The sequence below is a fragment of the Protopterus annectens genome, chromosome 2.part0, assembly GCF_019279795.1.
Source record: "Protopterus annectens isolate FY-2018-M chromosome 2.part0, PAN1.0, whole genome shotgun sequence".
NCBI lineage: Eukaryota > Metazoa > Chordata > Ceratodontiformes > Protopteridae > Protopterus > Protopterus annectens.
Genome location: NC_056728.1, coordinates 1,108,879,969 through 1,108,892,452, shown reverse-complemented (window position 1 = coordinate 1,108,892,452; position 12,484 = coordinate 1,108,879,969). Strand labels below are relative to the sequence as shown.

The 12,484-nt window shown below is 40.5% G+C and overlaps 1 protein-coding gene across 1 annotated transcript in view; it reads right to left on the bottom strand.

The window, feature by feature from the left end:
• The window catches only part of PPA2 (inorganic pyrophosphatase 2), an 840,704-nt gene that overhangs the window by 54,727 nt on the left and 773,493 nt on the right, over positions 1 to 12,484 (bottom strand). The window contains exon 12 of the mRNA XM_044060377.1: positions 10,173 to 10,212. Coding sequence (XP_043916312.1) covers positions 10,173 to 10,212 — 40 coding nt within the window. The remainder of the gene's footprint in view (positions 1 to 10,172; positions 10,213 to 12,484) is intronic.

The following is a 12,484-nucleotide window of genomic DNA, read 5'->3' as shown; positions in this document are numbered from 1 at the left end:
GTTATCTTCGCTGAAAAAAATCAAGTTTCAGAGCAGTCCGTGGTCAATTGTGATTGTTTCTTAAACACAAACTTGTCTTTAATTTGGCACATTAGCAGCAGTACAAAAGAACTGCCTGCTCACACCCCGATATATATATATATATACATAGATACATATATATATATATATATATATATATATATATATATATATATATATATATATATATATATATATATATATATATATATATATGTTTATATATATATATATATATATATGTATGTATATCTGTATCTGCATATCTGTGTTTGTGTATCTGTATCCTGTGGGTGTTGATGGCTTCCACATATTACATGTCCTATGGGAGGCAGACTGTACTTGGTAGTGTATTGCAGGGCACAAGTGTTTGGCTGTGGGGGGATGCCTATTTGTACAAGACGCATAGTGTGTGGGGCCTTTCAACCCCATTAACTGTGCATGTGGACATATGTGTATTTGTTAATCTGCCATTGCTATCTACAGATGTATGTCCATATATACCTATATAGACAGATATATCTGCTAACATATATATATAACTATGTCCGTATATACCTACATAGACATATATCTGCGTACACATATGTAACGTGCTGTGTATATGTAGACATATAGGTGTAGACACATATATGTGTCGATTTAGGCATATGCATGTATATATGTGCATATATACAGTGATATATATTGTATCTAGAATTAGTAAAACTGTATATATATATATATATATATATATATATATATATATATATATATATATACATACATAGATATGTATATAGATATGTATATATATATATATATATATATATATATATATATATATATATATATATATATATATACATATGTAGATATGTTTATGTTGTATCTGTTTAGATTTTAATATAGTTGCACACACAGACATCTAGGTGTTGGTGTACATTCTCTGTACTGTTGCATGACAGGACTGGATGATATGTTTCTGAAAACATTGAATTTCTGTGTATCTGTCATGGCTTAGTTGTACATCACTTTGTCTAGGGTGTGCAGGATTCTTGGTTTGAGCCTTGCAAGAGCTGTTTATTTTGTTGCTGGGCAGAACATGGCTCGTTGGATACAGAGTGATTAAGGCACTTTAAAGCAGTTGTAAGCAGGTTTGCTCGGGTTTGCATGATGGTAAGCACTGCTAACCTTCGCTTATGTTTTCTCACACTCACCTTCGGAATTGCTCAACCTGTGTAGGCATAGCTTATCCCGAGCAAACCCACACAAACCCGCTTACTGCTTAAAAGTGCTTACTGCTGCTTACCCCCCATGCACTCATTTCTTTAAAAGAAAAGAAAAAGGGGTTGATAGGACAGTGCTGAAAAAAGGGGCACAAAGAGGGAAAGACAGTAGGGAAAATAGCCAGGGATGTGCAGGAAGGGTATACGAAAGGTCCACAGCTGCCCATTTCTTCTACAGCGACAGCTGTGCATATACACTGAATTTGGATGTACATTTGGACCCTCAAACCCCTGGGAGAGGGGTGAGGACAACATATATTCATTGTGATGCCAATTAGACCAGATTAAATATGTCCAGTGGACATGTGTGCAAAATGGACAGCTATGTATGGGGCGAGATTTTTTTGTGGGAACAGATTGCCCTTTTTTTTCAGGTGAGAATGGGATGTTGGGCAGGGGTAGTAGGTATATTTGGGGAGGTAGGTTGTGTAGGTCAACAGACAAGACAAACAAGATGAATACAGGGCGGTATATGACACATGTGGGGGTAAACACCTTGGATGGGGAGAAGGGTGTTTGGAAGTCGCAAGCCCATGAGCCCTCAACTGAAAACAGTGGGACGGAGGCCCCCACCCATGGGCAGTCACGACTGCACCTTCACGGCCCCAAAGGTGGCTGTGCTGGGGGCTGTGTTGGAGGGGCAGGCTCACCCTCTAATTGCGCCACTCGGCCCTCAAGCTGGCGTAGCTGGTCTCCCTATGCACCACGGCCCGGACATGTTGACGGGTGACAGGTTCCCTTCTGCGTCCGCTCCGAGGGGAGGGACGAGCCCCATCCCCTGCAGTGGTTCTACCCAAAGGTGGCGCAGGGCCCACGGAGGAGGAGGTCCCACACTGGGCCCCAGATGTGCTGGAGCCCGGTGCCATGGCCAGCTGAGGTGGGACAGGTGGGTCCACTGGGACTGGCCTTCACATACGAGCTATGTTGTAGCAGGTTTATGACAGATATGGGTTAGTAACAGTCAACAGCATTCAGGATTAGTTAGAACAGCATGCATAGGTATTCCCATTAACCCAAAACACCAGATTTAACACAGTTGCAGAGCAAGCAGAACACATGCATATATGGAACAACAGTGGCCATTACAAGAGCATGCAAGTTTCATTGATGGCAACAGGCCACCAATATGGGTGTATTTTAACATGGCACATGCATAGAAACAAATGTGAATATTTATAAACCATTAGGACATATGTCCCAACAAAAGTTTGGAGTGTACACATACCAGTTGAGGAGTGTTATTAGGTTATTTTGCACATATGGTAGGGGTGAGACAGAGAGTTCAATTAACAACTAATATATCCTTGTTGTTTTCACAACATTCTTAGTCACTGCAGTGATCTTTCCCTTACATCTATCATTACACTACCCAATGGCTTTATATTGTACACTGGTATGTTTATAGATTTTTCTTATATACGTGACCTGTGTCTTACATACAGGTGTGAAAAGATGCGCGCGTTAATGCAACATATGATGAGAATTGCTGTCATACACTTTGGGTGAGGTGCTAGAAAGACAGGTTTCTTTTCATATACATTCTATGACCGTGTACACGTTTGACTATCAGTTATATGTCATTAACGGCTGCCTATTTTTCTTGGATCATCACACTGATTTTTCAGGGGAACGGGGTACCAGGCTGGTGATATGGGCCATTTATCTGGACATGCTGGACAGATTGGAACAGTTGTGGGGTATGAATATGCATACAACTTTAAATTTCAACATTCTAGAAAATTATGTACAGTTGTTGGGTATAATTATGCATACAGCTTTCTATCTGAACATTGTTACAAAATCTGTACATTTGTGGGGTATGATTATGCATTCAACTTACTAGCACTCCCAGGATTCAAACCTCTGCTGTGTGTGACAAAAAATTATAGCTAACATCACAGTACACTGTGCTATCATGGAATTGATGTAAATCTTTCTACTGTTTTCTATCCAAGTCTCCCTCACTTGTACAATATGACTGACCTCTTGGTAATTGCAACATTGTTATGCAAGATTTCATACACATTTTATCTGCATACCACTGTGTGTGCGACACTGCTTAAAATACAAGAGTACTATTTATAGTATGTAACAGTTCACCATCATATGGCAGAGGAGTAAATAGAAGCACTCCAGGGGTTATACCTTTATTCACAGACTATTACACATTTATTTCTACTGGTACAACACTTTCTGAGGCTCTTATATATATTTGTTATGACAGCACATGCAGACTAATTACTAACCTGCATCGCGATGCAGCCTTTACAACCTAGCATCATGGGCTTGCTGGTTCGCAGCCCACTCATCTGCAGCTGTCGGAGGAATACTTTGATATTTAGCCATACCTATCCATAGTATACACAAGCTAGGTAATTCTTAACTACTTAGCGGAATGAGTACTTACTCAGTACTGGGGCATTAGCCATCTGCCGATATTCCTGGATCCACTGTTCCAGTACACCCCCCCTCTGCCGCTTCAGGTCAGCATGGTGGTGCCTGATCTGCTCACCAGTCCGGGGGATACCTGTGGCACTGGCGAGGTCATGGGCGAGACTGTCCCAGGCCTCCTTTTTATACTGCAAGCCCTGGTACTGGCCCTGCAGTAGTGTCTCCTCATGGTGTCAGGAGCCATACTATGAATTCTGACTCCTGGATGCCCCAGCGCTTCGCTCTAAAATGTTGCCTTCACCCACACCAGCCATTCTGCCTGCAGTAGGAAGCTACAACCAGTTATGGAACGTATTGCCGCCTGTGTGGTTTAAATACTGTCAATTACCCACACTTTTCCATGACTGGCTGGGTTTGAAAAGGCTAAGCTATGGGCACACCTGCTTACATAAGGTTGGCAGTGCTTAAAGGGGTATACCGCTAGGCAGATTGGATTGGCTCCCCTACACATTGCTTATGCTTACTAAGTTGAGCTGTGCTGTGGTTAGCATCGCTTAATAGTTAATTTGCACTATATTTGCCTTTTGGTAGTGATTTATTCTTTATTACAGGTTATATATGTGTCTGGTATCCGTGATTCATGTATACATACACTGTATGGTGACCTGGGGAATTCTACACTTTATTACAATAACATCTCACATCTATGCTTACTGCAGTACTCCAGTTCACATACTTATGTTATGTAGTAGGTTATACCACTTCACACTGTACAAAGATTCAGTTCACATGTTTGGTTTGATTTTCCTGTGGTGAGGATTAGTTTTCTGATACCTCATTCATCTGTATTGCTATGATGGCTTAGTGGTTGACTACTGTAACTATAGTGTACAGGGTCCTGAGTTCAAGCCTTGCAGAGACAATTTATTTTGTTGCTGGGCAGAACATGGGCCGTTGGGTACAGAATGATTAAGGCACTTTAAAGCAGTTGTACATAGGTTTGCGCGGGTTTGCATGATGGTAAGCACTGCTAACCTCCGGTTACAGTTTCTTAAACTCAGTTAGCTTCTACTTTCCTTAATCTGTGTAGGCAATGTTTACCCCTGCGCAAATGCACTTACACACGCTTACTAGTGCTTATATATGCTTACTACTGCTTACTTGTGCTTAAACCTGCTTACTAGTGCCTTATTCATTATGACACTGACACTTCACATGTGCATTTAATGCAGTACACCGGTTCACATTTAAATGTTATTTAGTAGGTTATACAGCAAAAAATGTTAAAAAATGTTCATATACAGATTTCACAAAGAAAATGGAATGTGCTGCAGTGGGACTCGAACCAGGAATGCCTGCTCATTAAGCGGATGCTCTGACCACTACACTATTGCTGTGCTGCTTCATTTGCATATATCTTCCTTGTATCCTCTTCAGCCTTTTAAACTGCTTTAACCGTAGCTAAGCGATGGGCAAACCTGTGCACCTACGGTTAGCTGTACTCTGGGTTTAAAAAAAAATATATAAAAGGGTTTCTTCGTTTTATTTATATGTACTATTCCTGTTGTACACATGGGGGACTGTTGGAGGGGATATGCGGACACCTATGAGCGATCTCGCTCATTTATTTACAGTTTCTGTTCTACTTTGCAGGGGCGTGTTTATTCTGAGAGTTCTGCTCTCAGACACGCCCCCTGCACTCGTCCACGCTCCGTGTAGGATTAGGAGGTCAGGCAGCACGCCTTCATTAATATGCATGGTGCGCTGCCGTCCTTCTCCCAAACTGCTGCTTCCATACAGGACTAGATTAGTCCTGCATGGAAGATTAGTAAATCCGGGGGACTGTCTTATCAAAATGGCCCATATGCCACCAACAGAGAGACAGCAGTACTACCTGCTGAACTAAATAAGACTGCAACACAAAACATTGACATGTCTAGCTATACAATACTAAATCAAACTGAAATGGCAGTCAGAATATCCTACAGGAGACACACTGTTGTACCACACTATGATGCACCATCACCAGAGTGAGATAAAGGGACATGTACACGTGCACTACTGCCACCAGCTATCCTTTAGGATATATTTGTTGGAATGTTATATCCTTCACAGTGGAACCTTCATGACATGCACAGAAGCAGAAGCAGATAGCAAAAATGCTATACTGGTGATGATGATAAGGACTAATATGACAGACCACTGCAAGGTGCAATCTATCCTTAGAGATAGTACATTTACAACAAGGGATGATGTATACTTCCAAATGTACATGCTGCATGGGATAACTGGAACACCAGTGAACAATATGGTCATGTCTGTGGTGTACTACTAAATGACAGGGAAGACAGAGCAACACATGTTATCATATGGAACAGCTTGAAAGAGATTGTGATTGATTAAGCTCAGACTCTCTCACCTGGCAACATACTCACAGATTTTGAGAAGCCAGCAATACACGTCAGCTGTAAGGCATTCTCAAAGACTACTCAGAGGATGGTTATTCCATTTTATCCAGACTGAATGACCAGCTGCAGCTGCATCATTTCTTGGCCTTGTATGGCATGGGCACAGTGTTCTCTATTGCTATCAGCAAGCTGACTGTATTAGCTTACCTACACTTAAATTATGTTATTCTAGGCTTCCTGGATATTGTCTCCAAACTACCAAACACCACTACCACCCTTTCTGGTTATTCACTTCATTAGATGATTCCAAAATACATCTGCATCCCACAGTGGAGCGATGAAGTGTCTTCTGCCATCAGAACATCTAAAATTCTGGAATGTGTGTGATCTGTCTAACCTGGATTTTCCACTGATAAGCAATCAGATGAAGGGCTCACAACTGCATCAAATGTGTTTTTGGGGCAGTGAACATTTCCCTGCCCATCTTACTGTATTGCAGCAAAAACAAAATTTTGACAGATGCCTGTATAAAATCCCTGCTCAGGAGAATGCCTGATACTACATGTAAGAGAGGCATTGTGGCTAAAGTGCATTGCCTAAAACACACACATACTGAAGCATAAGTGTGACTACAGCAGATTAAAGAATTTCCTTCATGCTATAGTATGCTTTCACAAACTGTTGATGCCAATCACAGCACATTTCTTCCCCACCACATTAATAATGCCATTGCTCACCTGCACTGTACTTTCTCTGCCACTGCAGTGCCCATTAGGTATTCTACTGCAGATATCTGCCTTACTGCTGTTGTCCCATGGTGTCACTGGGGGCATGGGCATGGTTTCTCCCTCCTTGTACTTAGTTCCTGCGGCAACAGGCATTCACTGTGCACAAGGAAAATTTGCCATTGCTATACAAGCTTCCTGACTATATGCAATTCAGCAATGTGTCCCTGACCAAAACAACTAGTGAGGAAAAGTCCACTGACTTACACACATAAATCTAAATTAGGCAAATTATAAATAGATGAAGATGCAAATATGTTGCTTTTTTAAAGAAATATGAAGCAAATTATCAGAATTACAGGTTCAAACCCATGTTCTGCTAACAATCTTGGAAACCAATGCTTGACTCAAATCAGGTTTAAATATATCTACGAAAATCTAAAGAGAATATTGTAGACAGCAAGATGCCCTAACGAGAGAGACACAAACAGAGAGAGAGAGATGGAAATTTATGCCCAATTTAAATACTGTATTGTTGTAATGCTTAGGTTTTGCCCATGTGAAATTACAACTTTATGAATATCCCACTGAATTTAGCCAGATGGTTTATAGATATCTACTAGGCTACTGATCTGTGAGGATCTTAAGATGCCTTAATCTGCTATTTGAAAGCAATTATGGGTGAATTTTCTTATGAACAAAGGAGACATCCCATAATCCATTAGAAATTGTCAGTATAAGAAAAAAAAACGGGGAAAAACTACATGCTGGCCCTTGCATTAGATATTACCAGACATTGCAGCCACTGCTACTAAAGCAGTATTTGGGAACCATAATTAAATGTCTATTCCCATGTGAAACCCAGCTCTGTCTAAAAATAAAAAAGATAGCTGTGAGAGCTTGAGAACTGCTGAGAGACAGAACTAGGAGCAAATATTTTCCCGTTCCTATCCAAATGTGTACTAAGAGAAAAATCACAATGCTTTTGATTGGCTAAACATCACCCCACCATAAGTAGCTTCCCAAATTGCAATAGAAAAGCCTGTCATTTAGAGGGGGGATGTCTTCTTGATATAACATCTGTACACTATGTTGGATGTTATTCTGAAACACCGTACTCTTCTTGCCTTTAAAGGCATGCCTTTGCAGGTAAGTAAATGCTCTTTTGTACTTAAAGACAGAATTATCACCTATCTTATTGAAACAGGATTCAAAATAAGTTATTTGAAAGAGAAAACTTTCACCCACGAAATTATGGAACTACAAGGCAGCAATTCTTCAGAATGCACAATGAAGTCTGGAATGTCATAGAACAGAAAGATTTTATGTGGTTCTTACAATTGCGAATGCAGCAGTAAAGCAAATTCTTATTTGACTAGTACTACTGAAGGTTTGAAGGTGGTTGCATTATGACTAATTCATCTAGGAAGATTATACCCACTTGTCTCACTAACCAGTCTGGGTTACAAACACTTGAACGAGTATTACTTATTCCATAAACTCCAGTCTCTTTAGTGGATGTTGCCTTAGCAAGTAGGAAGTCTTTAAAAGTTTTAAGCACTCAAGTAAACTTTTAACTCTTGAACATTTACGCTACATTACATTGCATTTGCCTAATGGAAGGAGACAATAAGCCTAACTAATCTGCCACTGAAGTGCATTTCATGTACTGCTTCCTCTCATTTCCTCATTCTCCCTCATTCTCCCTCGTTCCTTCTCTATTTATCTCATGCCATCCTAAATGTATCTATGGATTCTCCTGTCACCATTCTGGCACTCCACTTCATTAGCTCACAGCCCTCACTGACAAGTACTTGAAGATTCAGAGAGTATCTGGCCCTTCAGTCTACTACTTGCTTCTACCATCCTTCCTGTTCAGGATGATCCCTTCTCATGAAGCTGACATGATCGTGTGTAGCTACACCATGGCCAGTCTTTCTCATCTGATGTCTAAAAGAAGAAGTCCTCAAATCTCTTGTCACAACACCAACTTGTGTTCCTAATCACTTCACTGGTGGCCTTCCCCTGGAATTTTTAAAGCAGACTAATGTTCCTCTCCCATATATAGCTCCTAGAATTCCACACAGCAGTGAAAGGTATGGTGTGATCAGGGACAACAGAGTGGAAGAATTACCTCCTTGGTTCTGGAATCCCTGTGTTTACAAACTGGCATTTGTTTTTATATTGCTGTCACTGTCCTCTCACTCTACCCACTCCAGGTGTGTTTAACACCCTAAATCCTTATCCTGTTTTGTAAAATTTAGCTCCAATCCCCAAATCTGAAATTTGACATACCTGTTACATTAAGTCTTAGCAATTCCTTTTATATAGCATCACATCTTTCCATGAACAGCATACAACTTCAGTTTGGCTTGTATACACAGATTATTAACTATCCATATTGTTAATCAACTGTTTCCTGTAACAAAAGAGTAAAAGGTATGGTTCTTAATGCATGCATTTACTTACTATGTAACTCTGAGCAAACACCTTAACCAGACAATGCTCCTGGGTCACCCCCCTGGAAAGGGACACTTGTGTCCATTGGGCTTACTTTGTTACCAAACATATGAAATGCATTTCAAAACTCTTTTACTGTTTGTAACTCCATTCACATGATACATCTTGCTCTGACACATTTCTGACAGCCTTCCAAGGTCTGCAGTTATCTCAGACATTCAGGAGACTTATCCATGTTTCCTTGGGCAGAAATGTGTGTGCATGTATGTATGTATGTATGTATGGACACAAATAATAAAAGTAAATAATAGGAATTAACAAATGAAAAAAACATCCATACCTAAAGATTCTGAAAATATAATGGTAATGACATGTCATATTTCCTATGGTGATAAACATTAAAGGGTGAGCTCATATATGAAAAAGTTGGACACGCCTCACAAACTTCCTCTTTACAGAGGAAATGGGAAGACCTTTAACTTATGAATGGCTACTATAGAAATGGGAGGAGTCCTGCTAACAGTTGTCGTACATATCAGACAAAATGGATCTAATAAAACAAAGCTGCACAGCACAAAACCCTGAGACAGTGGCTAACTAAAAATGGGCAAAAGCATCAGCTATGTGCAATATATTATCAAATCTCAACTAATTTACGTTGCCTCTCATGACAGACTTTGCCTTAGTATTTTGGTTTTGGTGTCCCCTTTAATAATACTCACATTTACTATAATTTATTGAAGACCTAGTCTACAGATCAATATTATTCCATTTTTCCAGTATCCGTTTGCAGTTGTTCAATCTGTCACAGGTTTCAATTCACAAACTAAAAAATGAATCCAAACCAGAAACTTTTTTATAAACAGATTATCAGTAACAGACCGAGATTGATGCCATACCTTCAGATGGGACTGGGAGAGCCTTCCTTAGTGTTGGCGTCTGCAAAGCAAAACACAAGCCATTTATTACTTCAGTGTGAGACCCTACCATTCAGTGATCATAACTTTAAACAGACCAATGAGTAATGGGCATTTTGGCAGATAATTATAGTTCACTACACACAATTTTCAGTAGTCATAGATGGCACAGTCTAGCCCACAAAAAAGTCCTGCATGTGTTTCAGCAGGGATTATCACCATATATGCAAATTTAAAACTGGGTTTGAGAAATTCTGAAAACAATTTTAGTGGAAACATCTTTCCTGTAAAGTTATGCTTCTTTGAACAGAAGCTTTGTGAGGAAACAGCAGAACCAGATGATGCTGCTAAAATACTACAGTTATCCCACTCCACAAAGGGGGAGCCACCACTGATCCCGGGAACTATCGCCCTACTAGCCTGACGAGCCTGGTCTGTAAGGCCATGGAATGTATCATCATGGAACTCATAAACAAAGACACTGGTAACCCTCAAACTCTGGACCCCACCCAGTTCAGGTTTGTGAAAGGCAGATCATGCCTCCTGAATCTGATTGACTTCTTTGAGGCAGTCACCAAAGCTGTAGAAGAGGGTAAGGTGGTTCACACAGCATTTCTTGACCTTGCCAAGGCTTTCGACACATCCCCCATTCTGGAATTACAGCTAAACTCACTAAACTAGGTATAACTCCCTAAGTCACAAGATGGGCTGCCAATTGGCTCACTGACAGAACCCACACTGTAAAAGTTGCAGACTCCAAATCTGACATCGAACCAGTGACAAGTGGAGTACCACAGGGTTCAGTCCTGGAACCTCTTCCAGGCCTTTGGCTAATGAAGTTTGCAGATGACTGCAAACTAGGAGCCATAGTTGAGTCCCCAAATGATGTGGACATCCTACAGAAGGGCTTCACTGAGACAGATGTCTAGTGTCAGAACCATGGCCTCAAGCTCAATGTCAAAAAGTGCATTGTCATTCCCTTTGGTAAAAACTCTGTACCCATGAACTACAACATAGACAGCAGACTACTTAATGCTGAATGTGTGATAAGAGACCTGGGGACCCAGGTGGACAGTAGTCTCTCCTTTGAAAATCACATTGCCAAAGTAGTCAGGAAATCCTTCTATGTGGCACACCTCATCACAAAAGGGTTCTCATCTGGGAAAAAAGAGGTCATTGTTCCCCTCTACTTGACACACATTAGACCCATTGTAGAGTACAACACCCCTTTTGGAATGTACCTCACAAGACATCTGCAGCAGCTAGAAAGGCCACAGAAGTACCTCACTAAGAGGATTACTGGCCTCAAACAGATGCCCTACATTGACCATCTCAAAAAACTCCAGCTTTACTCCATAGCATATCGCCAGCTCCGAGGTGATCTCTGCCTAACATATAAAGCTATGTCAAACCCAGAGCTGTTGGACATGTTACCCCTAAAGAAATCCCAATCCCTCTGAGCTACACACTCTAGGGACCTAAACCTTATCACCACAATAAACAGGACATGCTGGAAGGACAGATTCTTGTCCCAGAGACTTCCCATACACTGGAACAAGCTACCCATCTATGTCAAGCAAAGTTCCTCATTAGCACTCTTCAAGAAATACCTTGATAAGTGGATGGGAAATAGGAAATACACACCGAGGATCACTTCTGTGGCACAGGAGAATAACTTTCTGGGGTGGCGTAAGCCGGGGAACCTTGTTGGATAGGCATACTTAGGACCTTGGGCCGATAGCTGAGTACCTACCAATGAACCTATGAACATATATATATATATATATATATATATATATATATATATATATATATATATACACATATATATCTGTATATGGATCTCCTTCATATGGCTGACATTTCAGAATGTCGACATTCAATTGACCGAGACCGTATGATCAACATTCAAAATATCAACCATGTGGAACCGGCATCTCTGTACAGTGAGGAATGGAAAGATTTCTATCTTCCGCACTGTAGTGCGATCTCGAGTTCATATATGTAGCAGCATGAAGGTTAATTTTGTTTTGGTGTTTTTTTATTTCTATGGTTGACATTTCAAATGCCGATCATATGGTCTTGGCCATATGAAAGTCGACATTCTGAAATGTCAACCATATGAAGTAGATATATATGTATACGACATATTAGTGAGTTCATTTGGCTGGCACCATATGTTTGATTTTCTGAAAACTCAAAGCAAATGCACGGAAATCACAGTACAGTGGAGATCAGGGAATTTACCCTTTTCCTCACTGTAGTGTGATCTTGGAGTTGGTGTATATAATTTG